Source organism: Seriola lalandi, unplaced genomic scaffold (assembly GCF_002814215.2).
Source record: "Seriola lalandi dorsalis isolate HSWRI2012SDOR001 ecotype SW California unplaced genomic scaffold, Sedor1 jcf7180002054901, whole genome shotgun sequence".
Classification (NCBI taxonomy): domain Eukaryota; kingdom Metazoa; phylum Chordata; class Actinopteri; order Carangiformes; family Carangidae; genus Seriola; species Seriola lalandi.
The window spans coordinates 2,916,911-2,936,384 of NW_019525453.1; the positions used below are offsets into that span (position 1 = coordinate 2,916,911).

Consider the following 19,474-nt stretch of genomic DNA (forward strand, 5'->3'; position numbering starts at 1 on the left):
AACTGTTGAGCAGGAGACAGAAGAAGGGGCTTGGGGGAGAAATGACACTGGAGGCATGAATGTAGATGTGGCTGCTGGGATAAGAACTGAGAGATAAGGGTGGACAAAGACACATCCTGCAGCTGTAGGCTTTGGTTGCATGCAGTTCAGAAATTAGTTCAGAAAGTTGGACATTATAGACTACTCCATGTGCAATATACATAAGTGTGTCTGAAAAAAGTTTGTTAGCTAACTAAATATTTCCACTGTTTTTTGCCTTTAGATTTTCATTTAGCTGCCATCTCTTTAAACTAGCTGACAAAAGCCATTGAATTGTTGCTTTGTGAACAAATACTGAGTGGAATTATTGCAGAAGATGTTTTCCTTAGTTTTTGAATAATGTGAATAAAATAAATGAATAAATACAATGCTGGTGTCTGGATTCTTTGGTTGCTATGGATTGCACATATACCGTATATATTGCATGACATGGTCATGATCATGATATCACTCCTGTACTCGCAGACAGACAGAGCCCAGAATTGTTAGACAACTTACTAGCTAGCAGCTACATAACTCACAGATGGAAGAACAACACTCAAGATTTGAAAGTTCCAGTTCCTGAATTTAGTGTAAATATCTTTCAGGTTTTAGTGTATTATTATGGAAGTATGTTCGTACTCTGTTCTGGAGTCATTATAAAAACCAAAACACATCAATGGATATAGTTTTGAATCAAATATTTCTTTCTTTTATAATTATGTTAAAATAATTTTTAATTAAGAGTTATAACACTAATGTACACCCCTGTCAATATCCACAGGTTCCATTGATTTGTATAAATAGCATATGAAGTTGTGTTTAACACCAAAAACTTGTTTTGAGAGGTCACAGCGACCTTGACCTGTGACCTTTGACCACCAAATTCTTATCAGTTCATCACTGAGACCAAATGAATATTTGTGCCAGATGTAATGAAACTCCTCTGATCGTTCCTGATATATTGCATTCATAAGAAGGTGTGATCACCATGACCTTGAACTTTGACCTTTACCCACATAAATCCAATCAGTTCATTTTTGGGTCCAAGTAGACATTTGTGCCACATTTGAAGCGATTGCCTTGAGGAGTTCCTGAGATATTGCATTCACAAGGCCAAGTCAACTCGTAGTAAAAAATCTGCACATTATACACATTCCAACATTAGTAATTAAACACAGGCTGCCAGTGACAGACTGGATGGGCACCATTTTAATCCTGAAAGTTGCCTTGGATTTTCGAAATTTTATATGTTTGCATGAATTTGATTATTAACAAACAATAATCAATACATGGAAATGTCTTATGTGAATTTAAAAAGTGATTCCCAGAGTGAAATAGCAATATTGAATGCTTAGTCAGGGGCCACCTGCAATGCCTTCATGGACCACCAGGGGGCTGCAGACTACTGGTTGAAAACGTCTAATGTATGTTGTATGTTCTTTGTTGGCAGAGGCACCCTGCAGCCCCTGGTAGAGTTTAACTTCTCTTTGGGTAGTCATGGTTCTGTGATGAATTCTTATTTTCATAATTTTATATTATTTAGATGTTCAGGCAGAGGGCCATCATCATCTGACTGTCAGGCTGTTCCAGCTGTTCCCACTGGTGCTACAGCCCCAGTAGTTTAAGAGTGATGAATATAATCATTCATTTACATGTCGTTGCTTCTGTTTGTCCAGCTTTCTCTTTCTGACATGTGAAACTCGTCATTTAAGCTGTTGTTGTAAACACTGTTAGATCCCAGCTTATTGTGGATATTAATTGTGGATATTTTCACAAGAAACAAGCAACATCAACAGTCAGTATTAAAACAGTGATATGCCAGAGGACCAAGGAAGAATTTATAATCTACTGACACTACAGGAGATTTTACAGACAGTGACATCAACTGCAGGGCCTCCACACACTAAACACTGTTATGTAGTTGACAGTTTGGAGGTTCACAGGTTTGTAGCAGTTTGTGTTTGAGGGCCCAGGTTCATTATTGAAGGTCAGAGGTTCCTCATAGACAGCCTGACAGTGTCCAGTGTAACATGGCTGACAACAGAGAGACAGTTGGTTGACCAGATATATGCCTCAATAGCATATGGTAACACCCAGTGCTTAAGTGTTTTTGATCAAGGTACTCGATATCCATCTGCAGTGTGGCAGTTCAATGAACATAGTTGTGGACAGCTGGAGAATGTAGAAGAAATGACAGCCATCAACTGCTCTTTGTCTATGTTTCCGTGGATAAAACCTGAATGTTCAATTATAGTGCTCTAGGTTTGATTTTAGAGTAGGGGTGGTGATAGTGAAAGAGTTAATGGTATTTAAAGTCTTTAGGCCATGTGAGCCTGAGAAGATATTTAAGCTAAAAGGCCACGTGCCACCTGATCCCTGTCTGTCCCAGCAGCCAGTGAAAAATGATCATTTGCCCTTGACTCGTGGCACGGTATCACGTTTCAGTTATGCAAGTGAACGCTTTCGTAGAAAAGTTTTTATAGACAGGACTCTGTTTTGTGTGTTTTGAAAACCACTGTCGTCAACTTGCCAAGGCTATGTTTAGGTCAACAGTCTAAGATTGCAGTGTACATGACGTCAGTGTGTACCCCCCCCCCCCCCCCCCCCCCCATCACCCCACCACTCCTGCCACATCTTCAAAAACAAGTCATATTATCAACAAAAATGTGCCAGTTTATCGATTTCTGCGAACGGTATGTTCACACTTGTTATTACCTTGTTGACACGCAATGTAATTTTCTTTAACGTAACGTTTTCTACCGCTAAGTTTATCCGTGTATTTTCGGTGGCTAACATAAACAACTCCATGATGCGGCATTGTAGATACCGGGTAAACTTCTACACCGAAGGTAGCACGATGAAAACCTACTTGTTATTTCGTAATGATCTTGTAATTGTCTTATAATTTCCGACCGGATTTGTCCGTAAATAATACAAAATTGATCCAGTAACTAAAGTACTTAAAATTATAACTTCAGTTTTTCTCAAGAAATTCGTATAGATTCATGATTTAGTAGAGTAACAAGTTGGAAAAGAAAATATATCACATCCGTTGTTTGTGGCTAACAAATTCGCCAAAACTTCAACCGTTTCTCTAACATCTGGTAGTTGAGTAGGATGTTTCAGAGGGTTCAGAGGACTTTCCCGTTTGTTTATCGCTTTTTGGGTTTGAACATGTACGCTCAGCTCCTATATGGCGGAGTTTCCGAAGGTACTTCAATGCAGCATATATGACAGGCTAGAAATCCAGAGCAGGGCGGAATGAACCAGCTTCGTCAAGTAGCTAGCGGAAGATAGTACACAATACAAAGTATGGAAATGGGATCTTCAAAATAAGAGTGATAGACGTCTGTAACGATAGAAGTACTGTACTTGAAATTACACCTGGAAGTGTTGTATTTTAGCGTTATAAAGGATTTTAAAGTTTCTGACACCATAACCAGTGCAGTTTAACTTACCTAAGGAATGTGTGATCCAGAAAAGCTGAAAGTCTTAATTAAAAAATCACATCTATTTATTCATTAATGCTTTATGTGAGTTGTATCTCCCAGCGTTACTCTGTAATATAGGCAATCTCTAATCTATGTATTACCTCAAAAGAGACAAAGTCTTTAAAACCCACACATGTGTAATAAGTGTAATCAGAGAATGTGAATTCCTCCAAATTCCTAAAATTATTACCAGTGGGAGCTAATGTATCACTTTGTTGACATCATAGATAATCTTTTGGGCTGTCAACCCAATGTCCACTGTCAACTTTATATTGGATAATTAAGGAGATACTTTTATCGTTTAAAAGCAAGCAAGCCATTTTAGTAGGACAATTTTTGAGTGCAGTGTACCCTTCAGTAATATTTTTGGAGAAACATTTAAGTCCTCTTAAGTTATAGCAATTGGTATAAATCATATGAAGGATGTCAATCCACAATTTCCACATAATTTACTCCGGATTTTTCTTTGAATGATTTACTATAATCGGAGCCTGTTGGACTGTAAGCATTTTACTTTGAAATTATATACCGGATATATATATACCGTAACACTATTTCGTATTGGTTGGCTTGACGATCAGGCGGCATAATGTTTGCTTTTCAGGTTCAGTCTTTGTTTTGGCTTATCTGTCCCCGCGATGGTAGATAGAGTACAGTAGTCGGATTATATCCTTTTCGTTGGGGAGTTTTTGCAGTATTGTATTTACTGCGTTACTCCAGGCGTTATTTTTGTGCTCGTGATATTTTTCAGTTAAGTTCAAGCTAATATCTTCGCTTTTGACAAGCTGGGCAGCAATGGCTAACGATGCGGAGCATGTTTGCTTTCGCTCAGACCGATGCCTCTCATCGGGATAGACAAATGATTTCACTGTGAATTTTCCATCTTCGAGGCTGCCAAGAGCCGACACATAGCTGCCAAAAGTAAGAAAGTAGTTAGCTTATTTGTAGTTCTTGCTTATGTTATACCTTTCTCCGCTCCAGATGTTTTGAAAGTATTTTGTACGGGTGTTGCTATTTACAGAACGTTAGCTAGTAGAAGTGTAACTTAAGCAGAACTTATCATGGCACAGACAGGACTATACCTTCCTTCTGTACATCGCTGAAATTGTTACTGATTATCCGGTAATTGAATAAAACAGTTTATTTAAAATCCGTTTATGTCTTTCAGCTTGTTTCTGCCTCCAATCTTTATGCCCGTATCAACTATGGAGACCACTCAGGTGACTCTGGCTGTCAGAAGTGAAACATCCCCAGGTATGACTGCTAAACTTGACTGAAGACACAGCTCAAGTTAAAGGGGTCGACCCTCGTTAGAACTATTTTAGATGTCAAGTTGTAAAGTGTTTTTGTATTGCCATAACAACGACTTAAATCATTTTTTAAGTTGTAATGTGTCTACATAAACATTTTCCACACAGTTGAGTTACGTTCCTGGAAGAAATGGGGCATGTTATGATTGTGAAAATCTGTTTCTACCAAGTTTGCACACACTTATTAGACACGAGGTTGTAACATGGACGATTTGTGGTCCATGTCAGCATTTCCTTGTCAAAGAAGACATCTTAAACAAGTTTATATCAGAACATTGTAGAGGTGGTTATGAATGTAAGGCATATTTGTATTTTTTAGCTGAAGTTACATGAGGTTACAGGTCAGTTTGAACATTTCTAGGTGAGGTGATTGCTGTCGTTGGTAGCTGTGAAGCCCTGGGTTGCTGGAGCCATCAAAAAGCTGTGACATTACATCCAAGTGGTAATGATGGGTAAGTTAACGTTTATATTTAATGTGTGACTTGTTAACAACATGATTTTAAAATATGACAGTATATTGTTTTCTCTTCTAGGTTACATGCAAGTACCGGTCTGATTTCCTTTTGCACTTCTTAATATTGATGTGTCTGTTGATTCCTTAACAGAAATACCTGGATTGCAACAATCACTGTACCTAAAGGAATTGTTTCCAAGTACCGCTACTTCAAAGGCTTCTTTCTGGAGTCAAAGGTGAGCAGAGTCTCCTGTCTGTATAGTGCTATAGCTTTATAAATCACAGATTTATTTTCTTACAGTTGGCCAAGATAACCTTTTGAAAGAGGTATTGGATATTACTTGTTAAAAAGATAATAACTGTTGAATTCAAGGCCAAAGTAAATTCTAAGTAAATGTCAAGGTATTGTTGCATGTTTCTGATGTGATGTGATGATTATAAGTTTTAGTTTTCTGTCAATTGATACCTTTCCTTTTATAGCTCATCAACAGGAGGGGGAGAAACAGGGTATCTTTGTTTTTATTGCACTGACTTTGAAAGCATGTGTCAGAGGATCACTTACACAATGAAAGATCACTTTCCCTGCATCTGTCTTTATGCCCTTTAGGAACAACCTTAGGTTAGTCTTGTGGAATTACCGACCGCAGACAAACTATCAGCTAGCTTCTCTAATCTAAGCACGTGAGCCATGTCCAAGTTGCTGATAGGCCCGTATATATGTATACAAACATATCGGGGATCAAGTTTCCCTGAAAAGAAAGAGATGTGTCCCGTTGTCTACCTCTCTCTTAGTATTTATGTGTTTATTATTTTGTATCCCAGGGGTGGAGCTCACATTGTGTGGGACTATGGTCCTGCTGTGACTTGACTTCCTCTTGTTTTTGTGGTGTGTTGTTTGTGAGGCGCCTCACCTCCTTGTGACCTGAAACATGTTATTGTTGCACAACAGTTAAATGTTAGAAATGTTAGAAATGCCATGTTAGAAATTTGACAAAATGAAGCTCCTCCCCATGCCTGTAACAGTAATGTAAACCTTTCTTTAACTCATGGACCATGTTTTTCAGAATTGCAGACCTGAGCAGTGTTGGATTATTTTGCGTCAGTGGAATATTGCGTTCAACTCTGTAATGATTTGATTAAATGGCGGAGCTCAAAAGGCTACAAACATTTCATTGCTATAGTTAATGATGGTTTTAATACAGATAAAGAGAGCAGCTTGATGTGTAACTAAAGAAATGTTTCAAAGTTCTTTTTTCTTCACTAATTCACTTTTCAGGCTACAATCCATGGTGGCTGACTGCCCTAGCTGGGGATTGGTGACTATACTAGCTCTAATTCCTTTCTCATTCTCTGGTCCACAGATATCTTTGAGACCAGACTGAAAAGTAGTTCAATGTATCCTATTTGAAAACCCTAACATTGTGCCAAACATTGGAATTGCAGAGTGCAGGTGGTCCCTGTCAAGTGATAGTCAATATGTGGGAGACCCATCACCAGCCCCGCACGATGAGCCCCACAGGTATAGAACAATGAAAAACGGTGCACATTGTGGTTGGGTTTGGAAAAGTGTGTCATACTCAAACCCCTGTAGACTTCCCATTCCCTGCCCTAGCATTATATATAAAAGATGCTCATCGGGGTCACTTCTTGCTCATCTCTCTGAAGAAGAAGGTTATTATTTCGGGGATAGTCGAATCTGACTATGGATTTTTTTGGTTTTGGGCAAAATGTATATTTAAATTTTCATACTGCCACCTGACTGCAGCGTTTCTTCAACAAACACTGTCTGTAATTTACTGGTAGTCTCTGGATATGCTTGCTTTTGTGGCAGTGTTTGTATGTTTTGGCAAAGAGCAGGGACAACACTTGCTGGAATGATCTATAGCCATAGAGGAAACACTGCATCACAGTAGATGTCATGACCTGATATAGTAGAGCTCTCTAGTTAAAACCCCATTGTGTTGGCAGAACACAGACAAAGCTCATTCAAAATGAGCTTGATAGGAAGAATAGTTGCAGCCATTGCTGTACCCTGCTTGATGTCCTTTTTGACCACAACCTGTCACCCGATTCTTGTTTCTTTTTCTTTCTTCTAGCAAATATTAATAAAACACCTCTCTCACTAAAATGAGAATTTGTTTTAAATTTTAAGTTAATTTTTGTTTTCAGTCCTGGAGTGTTCTGTTTGATTTCTGTATAGTTTCATAAACATCCTGCTAAATTAACCCAGATCACAAGCTCATACTCAAGAGTAGTGTAGTGCTGAGTGAACTCTTGAGTTTGAGGCAAATCAAATTCAGAACAAACTATGGGAGGCTTAAATTTGGCATCTGGTTTCTAGTGTTCAAAATGGGGAAAACACTGGAAATGCACTGGTTTGATCTGTCCTCAATTTTTGTACTGTTAAGATTCCTCTATCCTGTTTCTAATTCCTTTTTCCTTCATTGCAGCATCACACCAGAATATTGATGATGGGCAATTTGGAATTCACAGTAAGTTTGACTGAAAAAGCAACCAGCCACCACCAAACTACAAACACAACAACTGTCACAAGGGAACTCTCTGTGTTATTCACCTTGTATAGGTCTACACTGTGTAAAAGTAAGATAGAAGCACTGCAGCGCTAAATGGTTTACTTATGTGCTTAATCCTTCAAGATAACTGAAATCCCTTCAGACCACATTGTATTCACTTCATCTGTTTTGTACAGCAGAGGTTTTGAGGTCATCTATTATAACAGAGCAAACAATTGTGTCCTCCCTGCTTTGTCACTGCAACCTGTTCTCTGGTCGGCATTCATATACATTGTCATCAAATACAAAAGCATCCTGTCTGTGTCCTCCCTTTTTTTTTTTTTTTTATAGATGGGGTGAATTGTGTTGACTCTGGGTGGCTCACATGCCAGACAGAGATTCGCCTACGTCTGCACTATTCTAAGACGTCTCCGGTGTCCATCACGAAGAAGAAATTCAAGAAGTCTCGGTTCAGGTAGGGGTGACACCAAGGTCGATTTCATCACCAGCCAGAGAAAGTTCTACTTCAAAGCAACTTGAGATGGATCATTACAGTGCTACTATTACCCGACCTGCCTGTAACCAAAGAGTGATACATACTTACAACAATTATAGTAAGAAAAGCTGAAAGTACAATGTAATTTGATTTAACTACTTATTTATGTTTTGATGCATTTTCTTTTATAAATGCATGTGGCTTTCAATATGACTATAATATTTTAATTCACTTTTTATTTTACCTATCTATCCAGGATCAAGCTGACATTGGAGGGCATTGAGGAGGAGGAAGATGAAGAGGACGAGGCAATCAGTCCTTCGTCTTGGCCCAAGATGACCTCCACTCTGGACATCAGTATGATCAGTGCCAATGGCTATAAGTCGCGTCACTCACAGCCTGAGTGTGGGAACGCACTGGAGCCCTCCCAGTGGACTGAGTACAGTATCCACACCATGGACCCAGACAACCTAGAGCTCACCTTTGAGTTCTTTGAGGTAATAACTCATGGCCTCTGATACACCAGTAAACCAATTTGTTAAAAAGATACAAGTTTGTATTCTTGACTTACAAATACAAGTGTAAAAGGAAGAACAAATCAGGCATCACAATTAGATTTATGTGGTTTTATGTGATCAGAATTGTACAAATCTAATATATTTGTTTACAGGAGGATCTGGGTGAGCATGTGGTCCAGGGAGATGCTCATCCCGGACATGTGGGCACAGCTTGCCTCCTCTCCTCCTCTTTTTTGGAGAGTGGCAAAGACATCGGAGTGGCCACACTTCCAATAATGGGTCGAAATTTCAGACAGACCATTGGGAAAGTTAGAGGTAAGATTTTTTACGAAAGAGTCCCACACTGGCCGACAATGATTTGTCTGTATGCAAAAGAGAGGGGGGAAACTGAAACTGTTTTCCTTTTCATTTGTTACTCTGTTCCAGTGGATTACCTGGTGATTCGGCCCATCCAGGGACTGCAGTGTGACATGAGCTCCTCATTCACCAAGTACTGGAAGAAAAGGAGCACTCTGGATGTGGGACACAGAGGAGCAGGCAGCACACATGCAGCCAAGTGAGTCATAATAAGTGTTTGAGTTGGCTAGGTTAGAGTGCTAAGTCATTAGCACAACAGTGGGTGCCAATAGGGTGCATGTTCCGCTTCTGTTCCCTTTCAACAAAATTGTTTTCTAATTTGTATTTTACAGGCACCACAGAATCAGGGAGAACACAGTAGCCTCATTCAAAAGTGCTGCCAAGCATGTAAGTTATTCACATGATTAGTTCATGAGCAATTATTTACCTTCAACATTACTTCTGCCTTTTTTTATTAATTTAATAACATTTAATTATATGTCAATTGTGTACATGTAGGGTGCAGCTTATGTGGAGTTTGATGTTCACCTCTCCAAGGATGCTGTTCCTATTGTATACCATGATCTGACATGCTGCATATCCACCAAGAAGGTAAATTTAAGGCCTGTTGTTCTTGATGATGGACATATGAAAGTGACTTCACGTTATTTTTCTCTGTTGGTATTTTTACTTTCCATTAACTAATTATCACTTGATCACTATACATTTAAGAAGGTGGTAAGCATGAACAAATGTATGTCTTTAGTAAATACAATAAATGTAATTCTTTTTATCTCCTCGACAGAAAAATGACAAGACTTCACTTGAGCTCATTGAGGTGCCAGTCAAAGACTTGACATTTGATCAGCTGCAGCTTCTGAAGGTAAAAACCTGGAATGAAGCTGTGCAAATAAGACCCAAGTTGCAATAAACCCTTGAGATGAAACAAAATGAACAGTGAACAAATCTGAACGCTCCCTTCTGCTAAAAACAACAACAAGGGAAACAGACTTTTAAAACAGTACTGTGGGCAAGTCAGAGCATGTGGCATGTAACCATGTATGTAACCATTTGTTTAATATAATGACAAGATCATGTATGATATACTTTGTTATGCTTTGTTGCACAGCTGGCCCATGTTACTGCAATGAAAGAAAATGATAACAAAGGTATGTACCAACTGGTGGTGTTTGTTGTTCTGAAGACCTGTATGCCCTCGTCTTACGTCACAGCAAAGTGGCTGTTAATGTGTGCCACAATCATGAGCAGTCATCTCTTCTGTTTGTTATTCAGATTTGCTGGACGATGAAGACGAAATTGATGAGCATCAGCCATTCCCATCACTCTCGCAGGTAAATTACTTCTTGGTGATCATCATTATTAAATATCTTGTCTAATCATCATGAGCTGTTCCCCTTGGCCTCACAAGTAGATGAACAGTAAAACTAGGGAACTCCCATCACCTATATTGAATGGCACTCTCTGCCAATGGTTCTGTTGCTGTCTGTTAAATAACAAATTATGTGTCAATAACCTATCAGTTATTACCTACAAAAAAACATATTTCATATCTCTTACAGATCTTTCAGGCTATTCCTGAGCATGTGGGTTTCAACATTGAGCTCAAGTGGATCTGCCAGATGAAGGTGAATGACAGAGTATTGCAACAGTTACTTTGATTGAATGAGTCATTGTGAATTCATGTCTTGTGTTTTCATAATAAACTGAATTGATAAATGCTTTGTATTGACAGGACGGGTCATGGGATGGCAACTTATCATCCTACTTCAACATGAATACCTTCCTTGACATCATCCTGTCCTGTGTTCTGCAAAAAGGCGGCAAAAGACGCATCGTCTTCTCCTGCTTCGACCCAGATATCTGCACCATGTAAGCACAATTAACAACTGAGGATAAAGTATGGCCAGATTTGATCAGACTGGAAATTGCATTCTATTCAGAAACACAATAATGTTACATGGTAATGAAGTTATTGATTTGCATACATTTTATTTTAAATAAATGTTAATTTAATAGTATGCTAATGTTGATTAGCATGCCTAGCTCAATTTCTTTCTCAGACATTAAGATATTTCAGACAAACCATTACAGAATGTCCTCTGAATTTAACTGAACTCATTACCAGAAAAAGCACAACACAAAGATTACTTTTTGTAGTAGCAGTTCAGTTTCTGTCAATTTATATTTTTGAAACTATTACCCATCTCAGAATGTGACGATGTTTAAAAGATTCTTGTTCTTTTCAAATCAATTTTGAAGAAAAGTCAAGTTACCAGTAAACGTAGATTCTCTCCTACGTAGATGGTGATTGTGACATCTTTTCATGTTTCTCTCAGGGTGCGTCACAAGCAGAACAAGTACCCCATCCTCTTCCTTACTCAGGGAATTTCAGAAAAGTATCCTGAACTAATGGACATCCGCTGCCAGACCACACAGATCGCCATAAGTTTCGCCCAGAGTGAGAATATTCTGGTGAGCAGTTGTAGCAGAAAGATAAATGTTTTTCATAATGTATTCACTGAATTTTCCAGATTTTGTATAACGTCTATATAAGCATTTCATACCCACCAGCCTCACGTCAGTCGAAAACACAGTCTACATAACGAACAAGTCAGCTAGCATAGCGCTGTGTCAGCTGTCTCTTTGACATCCTAAGTGGTTTTACTAAGGTCAAAAATGTCTCCAGACATCTTAGGCAACATAATCTCACATCACTTTTTTTTGTTAAAGTCACATTTGTAACTGAATTGTCTTACTTATGTATTATGAAGACATTAAGACTTTACTAGTGTTTAAGCCAACGTGAGAGTGAGAAGAGAAGAAGTGACTTTTATTTTAGGATGAACTTAAAAAGATTAAACAAGACTTTTTTTTTTTTTCTAACTGGACTTCCTTGGCTGCTCCTTTAGGGGATCAGCGCGCACACGGAGGAGCTGCTTAAGAACCTCACCTACATTGGGGATGCCCAGTCTAAAGGCCTGGTGGTGTTCAGCTGGGGAGATGACAACAACGACCACGAGACCCGGAGGAAGCTGAGAGAGCAGGGAATCGATGGGCTCATCTATGATAGGTAGGTTGAAATGTGACATGCTTATCCGTGGCTGCCTCGTAGCGCCTCAAGACCTCAATGCTTGTCGGGTAAACTAGAAAACACACAGACCCAAACAAAACCAACTCTGTACCGTATATCCACAAACACATTTTCTTTGCACAATCAAACATTCAGTTACTGCGCTTTCCTGATATTTCTGTTATGATAAATCTTCTCATAATTGTGTTCCGAGCTACAATCGTCACCTGTTACATAACATCCTGTTCTGTACACCCTGCGCCCTTGGTCTGTTTTCAGCCTGAAGCCACAATTGAGTTATTGATCAGGACATTCAGTTTCATAATTTTGATTACTGCATTCACAGTGCTCTTCCTTGTTATTCCACTGTATGATTACAAGGCCTTTTTTTCCCCATCTGCAGTGTTTCAGGAGTCAGGGTTACATAATCAAGCACTGGCAGACACCATAATCACTTGGCACCTGCCAAAGTTGCTGATGAAACTGGTTTGATTATTCATTGAACATTTTGTGTGTGAGTGCGACATTAGTACGCAACATGCCAATGCTGTTACATAAAGATTGGGTCTCTTGTCAGAGTGAAACTGATTTCTCTGATCTTAGCAAAGCTGCGTGGTCAGCAGAGAGTGTTTGTTCAGCTGTTTCAGTTCTGGGTTTTACCCTACCACGACCTTTACTCTATATTAATGTTTGGACGTTGACCCAGACTTTTACAGACCTTTGCAGAAAGCAGACTATAGGCTTTGAACTCTTATCTTACAACCCAATATTCCCTGAAGATTCCAGATGTAACTTTATTTAACATCTCAAATCAAAACATTTGACCTCTCCACGTTGTTGTTATAACTTTGCCTCTTGTTTTACAGAATTTGTGAATGCTTGGTGCCATATTTTGACTCAAGTTCTTCTGATTCCCGTAATGTTTCTCTGGTTCCTGTCTGTGTTTTGTTAATTTACTCACTCTACAACCCTTGGCTGGTTTTAGTTCTCCCCTCAAATCCTGCCTGAAAGTTCATATATTCCTCATAAAATGCGGAAGGAACAAAATCGTGTTCCTTGACAATGATGCAAGACGGTTGACTTCTCATACAGTGCTGTGCAAAAATCTTAGGCACTAAAAGTAAAGTGAGGATGTTTTCAAAAACAATGCCATGAATAGTTTTTATTAATATTAACACTATATAAAATGCAGTAAACAGAAATAACCTAAATCAAATCAATATTTGTTTTGACCCTTTGCCTTTAAAACAGCACCAGTTCTCCTCAGTGCACTTGTGGATAGTTTTTCAAGGTACTTGGCAGGTACGTTGTTCCAAGCATCTTGGAGAACTTGCCACAGTTCTGTGGATTTAGGCTGTTTCGGTGTTTTCGTCTGTTTATGTAATACCAGACTGAGTCCATGATGTTGCAATCAGCTTAGTGTTGCAGGACTCCTTGATTCTCCTTGTTGCTGATGATGATGTTTGAAGTTGTTGTCATGCAGCTGAATGAATTTGTCAGTCAGACGTCTCTCTGATGGGATTGTGTGATGGATAAGAATCTAAACATCAAAAGTGCCTAAAACTTTTTGCACAGCACTATATGTCTGACACTTTAATAGTATAGCACTTGATGATTCAGTGATTATTGTTGTTTTAGCTTTTTGGATTTTCTTAAAACTTGGATAGTACTAAACACAGTTGTTTGATTGGTCAACTGCCATGTTTATCATTTCTGAAGCCTCCTTACACCCGTCAATACTCAACTTGACATAGAAAGCAAAAGAGGCAACAAGAGTGAATGGCTTGTTTAGTGCATGACAGTGTTCCTTGACATACTGGCCTTGTGTGAACCAAAAAATATGTATTTGCATTTGTCTCAAATAACCTTGATCCAAGAGATCTGCATTTAAGCCTCTCTCAGTAACTTTGTCAGATATCACAGCATATTTTTCACAAGTATATTTTCTGTTATTTGCACCTATTAAGTTTGTGGATGATCTGCTTGTACTGCCATTTGGTTTCTTTACAAAAGGGGTGATTGCGCTGGACGCTCCTTGTAGCCTTGAAAATGAGTTGTACTGCTCCGTCTTAGCAGATTGTGTTATGAAATTTGTTGAACACAATCAAAATATCTTGCTTGACAAAAATCGTACATTTGCCACTTTGGATTACTGGGCTCACAAGGGTGACTGTGACCTTCCCCCTTTGAGCAGGTTCACTATAAGAGAGTAACTTATACTATGGGACTTTTTATCCCTTAACACCGCCCTCACAAAAAAAAAAATTTGGCCATAGCTGAAGGACTTGGACACAATTATGACAAAATTTCACACAAAGGTCTAATAGGATAAAATGATGACGTGATGACATTTTATATCCAAAAAATCCAAAGTCAACTTCACTGTCAAATTATAATGTACTGCAAAAACACTTCTGGACATTATTCAACACTGTAACTCAGGAACAGAAGGGGAGATTGTGACCATATTTCATACTTGGTTGAAAACTGAATTGGTGACACTAGTCTTAGGTACCAACCTCGATAGATCTTCTGTGCTGCCGGTTTGTAGATGAGTGTGAAGCATCGACATTTTCGAATTTGTAGCTTCTTTGCAGCAACATCCATATTTGAAGCATTATCTGTTGTTTTGGCTACAACTTTGTGCTCAATCAGAATTGGCTCTATTGGCAAAGCATGTGAACACATACAAGAAATTTGACACTTTTTTTTTTGTTTCTGTCAATGAACTTCCACACTAATACAGTACAACAAAGCTTCAACAAAGAGAGTCAACTTTATTGATATATCCCTATATCACAAATCAAATAATACACTTGATATCTTTTAAGTTCCTTCAAAGTCATCACTACATATATTATGAGTCTGGACAGACATCGATGTAAACTGCACTTTGAGTGGTTGACGGAGACATACAGCCACAGGATGGTAATTCCAGTTTTTCCTGAGTTCATCTATCAAGACATATGGTACTTTGAACGTGTGCAAAAGTTCAACTGTTATTGTTATGTTTGGCTGGCATCCAAACCCTAACCAATACACCTGTAAAAACAGTCACCTACTGTAAAATATTTTATTGATAGAGCTCATAATGGAGAACACACAGCCTCAGAGGAGTGGCTCACTCAGGGACCAAAATTTCTGTAACACTTATATAATATCATATACTGTTGTTTAAGCTTACGAGAACAATGTCAGTCATTGTCCATAGGGGGAAAGAATGATGTTTTTGTTTTCCTTACTTGACTGCTGAGGACGTTGGCCGTGCCTAGTATTTAATCTGCTTTAATCGCGTGTATAGGTGTGCCACCCACATAAAACTGAAAACCTAGCGTGCAGAACAAAGTAATCTTGCTAACCCACTGATCATCATATTTTGCGAGTCATGCCCTTGGGCATTGCTTCACAAAATGTGGTGCATGCCAAGCAGGTAAAAGGTGAGATGCCCTGAATGTGCAGGTGGCATCCAAAATCCTCTTAACTGAGTAAAACAATTAGAAAAGGCTCTTTCTCATAAAAATGTAAACCAGTGCAATCATCCCCCCAGTCAACGTGAATGCAGAAAACAGTTTTCATTAACATAGGTGCATGAAAAAAGTGTGGAGCTTCTGTATGGTCACATTACCCCTGTACTAGTTAGTTGGGAGCAGAACTGGACTAGACTAGTAGTCTTTGTATTTTTGCATCTTGCCACATTCTACTATTCTTTTTTCACTTATAGCAGATGAAATTTTTAAGTTTAAAAAATAAAAATGAATCCACAAACCTTAATTATATTATATGATCTTATTGTTAGTACTGACTTTATAATATTGATAATAAAAATAACAATAGACTTTGTTCCACAGGACTACTCAGTAGTGCTTGGTGATAATTCAATATTCTCATTTAGAAATTTAAAGTGGATTGTACCATGATAGTATAATCACACCATCATATCCTAACCTGTTATTGCTTTACTAAATGTTCCCTAAATGATTCATTCCCAGCAAACTGTAATTTAATGTGACAGAGTGAATGAAATATGAAGAGTTTTGTCTGATGTGACAGTGGAACACAGTCAAACCTGATTATATCATAAATGATTTTACATGTGCCATACTTCACTGTGCAGTTATCGCTGTAGATAGTGGAAAAATATTCTCACTATTGTTGTGATGTATATATTTCAACCCTGTCACCAACATGTTAGCAACATGTTTTTAGATCAGGAAAACTCTGCTGTCACTTTGGTTTTTGAATGACGGACAGTAGTCAAAGAAACTTGTGAGGCACCAGTTTACACCAACTACTGTCCACTCATCTAACTGAAGGATGTCTGATCCCTTTCCTTTAGCATCTGCGAGGACCAAGGAGAGCAGCCAAATATCTTCCAAGTAGAGGAGCAACACTCCCTGCAGGAGGTTATTACAGAGGAGACCCTAAAGAGCTCCACCTGTTCCTGCTACTCCATTCCTTGCTCCATGGCTCCCTGCATTGCCTCCAAGGCCCGTGCTGGCAGTGCTGAGTCCGATTCTGGCCTCAGCTCCTCATAAGTACACCTAAACTACCTTTCAATAGACCTCACTTCTCACACACACTTTAGAGGACCAAGGTGTACTTGCTCAAAGATAAAAGATCAGGTTTGTGTATGTATTTTAAAATTTTGCTCACAATAATAAAACCTCTTAAATTATCTCCACTCCACTCAGTGACAGATTTTGTCTGCTGTCATGTATCTTCACAAAATGTTTGTTATATATGTTTTCTGATAAAATAGGTGGATGGTTTGCCTAAACATTAAGGTGATGCACATGTTTTTTCGTCGACCAGTTTTGGGATCTGAACAGTAAGCACAAAGGTCTTCATAAAAGTGGAATTTCACAGTGGATATTTATTTAGCCAAAATGTTTCATCTGTTCATAGTCGAAGTGCTAAAAGTTTCTGCATATATTTTACAGGTGTAAAGGTGTAACATGTCAGCAAATTGTATGTCAAAATGTTGATGATGATGTAGGATTATGCTGTTTTTCTGTTTCTGCTCTTATGTCTTTTCTGTGCGTGTAGCCATTACCTTAAGTGTTAAGGAGTAGTAGCTACTGATTGCTATTTCAGGTATGGGAAATAATTTGGGAGTGTATCTGGCACATCCATTGTTGGGTCTGGTTTGCATACTACACTCAGTACAAGAAGATGTGCATTTGGATGACTGTGTGTGTTGCCATTAATGAATGCTCACCTCTTGGTGGATAGACTACAGCACTTAGAAGAAGCCTACATGGCTGATTAATCTACTCTTGAATGGATTGAAAGAACTTGCTCCTCCTTTCTTCGCCTTCAAACACCTGCTTATTGACTGGATTTATAGCTATTGCTGTTATTTAAATACTGCATGCATACTGGATGTACTGTATCCTTTGTTCTTTTTATCAACTTGATTTGAGAAAAATCTGAATGTTTTGTTTATGACAGTGTACACATACCACAGCCTTAAAGGGGGAAATTGTATGCTTCTTGCTTTTTTGTTTCAAAATCACCAATACCTCACTCATCGTCTATTAGAAGAGACTTGAGTGTGGATGTCTGTACAGAATGAACAAATACTTCTATACTACCTTTAAATCTTATTTCACCTCACAACCAAATGCTTCTTATTGCATGGCAGATTATTTTTGGAACAAATTATGCTTGATATATTTTATCATTTGAGTATAAAAATGTGTTGGTATGGTGCAAATGGTGATGCTGCATTTTGAACAGAGCAAAACAAATCCATTTATAGTATACTGTCTGTATATCTGTCTTATTGCACAGTCTCTTCAAACTCATGATGGAGTCATGCATAGTCTGTATATGTATATGAATGAAGTACCAGAGAGAATAAAAGAATCTAGTGTGTAATACTAACTGCCACTTCAGAGCAGAAGAGTGTAAATGATAATGTAAATAAAATCAATATGTATATTTGTTCATTTTCTCTTTGACTCTTTTCTTTTTGATGTCACTTGAGTTCTGATATCTCAGTAACACCTTGAGGTAACTTCTTCAAATTTGGCAGTATCGTTCACTCGGATTCAAGGGTGAACTGATTAGGATTTTGTTGTCAAAGGTCAAAGGCCGCTGTGACCTCACAAAACATGTTTTTGGCCTCGTGAACGCATAATCTCATGAACGCCCAGAGGGAATTACTTCACATTGGACACAAACGTTTACTTGGATCAAAGATGAATTGATTAGATTTTGGTGGGCAAAAGTCAAAGATCACTGACTGCACAAAACATGTTTTTGGCCGTGACTACAAACGTGCATGTAAACTGCAACTGGATTGGTTGGTGGAGGCAAACGACTGTGGCGTTGTGATTCTAGTTTTGTTTACATTTAGTTTTACTCCACATAGCCTACACCCATAGAACGCTGCTGGCATGGCACTATACAATAGTTAATGATTGATCAGATAACGCAAGGACACTCAGTGGTGGTTGGCACGACTAATGATGTAAGGTTTCTTTCTTATCTCAGGATGATTGTCTCGGGCTGTGGTTATCAGAGTGAACCTTACAACTGATATACCAATGATCAGTCTTTTCACGCAACTACCTGGGCTATTGTTTAGGAATGCTGAAATGATTAAAGAGTTTACACCCTTCAACACTAACTAGATTTTTAAATGACAAGGAGAGCTCTTTGGTTGAGGATGTAGGTTTCTAAGCCAACATCCTCACCAATAAAATGTGATCTGATCCTCAGCTGAGTCACAAGTGTGGTGTTCCTAAGCCGATATCACAAGCAATTATAATCTTCTGTGTCTCTATTGAACACACCCATTAAACATTCACCTTTGGCAGCCATAAGTTTAAACAAGCTCTTCTAGCTACTGCTGGTCAGACCTGTACAATGATCAGGGGGAATTTTGGAGCATTCTTAGGATGTCTGGTGATGTCTAGAGAGAGTAGTGGTAGTGTCGAGTAGTATTGATGAATATCTAAACTCTCTGAGATGACTTTGCAACCCTTCCAGCTTTATCCAAATCAACAATTCTTGATCACAGGTCTTCTGAGATCTCTCTTGTGCAAGGCATGTTTCAAATTACCAGATGTTTCTTGGGAATTCAAAATTCAAAATGTTTTTTACAATTCAAAGTAGCTCTATCCCACACCTCCAATCTGGTTTAATTGATTGGACTCCAGGTTTGATAACTCCTGACTCCAGTCAGCTTTTGTTGATGCCATTAACCCAAGGGGTTCTTTTTCCAGCCTACACTGTGA

The 19,474-nt window shown here is 38.5% G+C and overlaps 1 protein-coding gene across 3 annotated transcripts; it reads left to right on the forward strand.

The window, feature by feature from the left end:
* Window positions 1-2,660: 2,660 nt before the first annotated feature.
* On the forward strand, window positions 2,661-18,179 carry gpcpd1 (glycerophosphocholine phosphodiesterase 1). 3 transcript variants are annotated; one of them, XM_087180344.1, is made up of 21 exons: window positions 2,661-2,714; window positions 4,681-4,766; window positions 5,184-5,274; window positions 5,428-5,512; window positions 6,720-6,795; window positions 7,727-7,768; window positions 8,141-8,264; window positions 8,542-8,782; window positions 8,956-9,118; window positions 9,230-9,359; window positions 9,493-9,547; window positions 9,659-9,751; window positions 9,945-10,022; window positions 10,269-10,308; window positions 10,433-10,491; window positions 10,720-10,785; window positions 10,893-11,029; window positions 11,497-11,632; window positions 12,070-12,230; window positions 13,097-13,146; window positions 16,567-16,756. In XM_087180344.1, exons 1-21 carry the CDS (start codon window positions 2,686-2,688, stop codon window positions 16,608-16,610), a joined length of 1,986 nt encoding a protein of 661 aa, XP_087036470.1. In that variant the 5' UTR covers window positions 2,661-2,685; the 3' UTR covers window positions 16,611-16,756. The 3 variants fall into 3 exon arrangements, with proteins under 3 accessions (XP_087036470.1, XP_087036469.1, XP_023286112.1); XM_087180343.1 differs by lacking the exon at window positions 13,097-13,146 and having other exon boundaries at window positions 2,675-2,714; window positions 16,567-18,179; XM_023430344.2 differs by lacking the exons at window positions 2,661-2,714; window positions 13,097-13,146 and adding an exon at window positions 4,097-4,433 and having other exon boundaries at window positions 16,567-18,179.
* The last annotated feature ends 1,295 nt before the right edge of the window (window positions 18,180-19,474 follow it).

Coding starts and splice junctions, on each gene's coding strand:
- gpcpd1 (XM_087180343.1), top strand. CDS start 2,686: ATGTGCCAGTTTATCGATTTCTGCGAACG. Junction 7,769..8,140: donor TGGGCAATTTGGAATTCACA/GTAAGTTTGACT, acceptor TTTTTTTTATAG/ATGGGGTGAATTGTGTTGAC. Junction 8,265..8,541: donor TTCAAGAAGTCTCGGTTCAG/GTAGGGGTGACA, acceptor CTATCTATCCAG/GATCAAGCTGACATTGGAGG.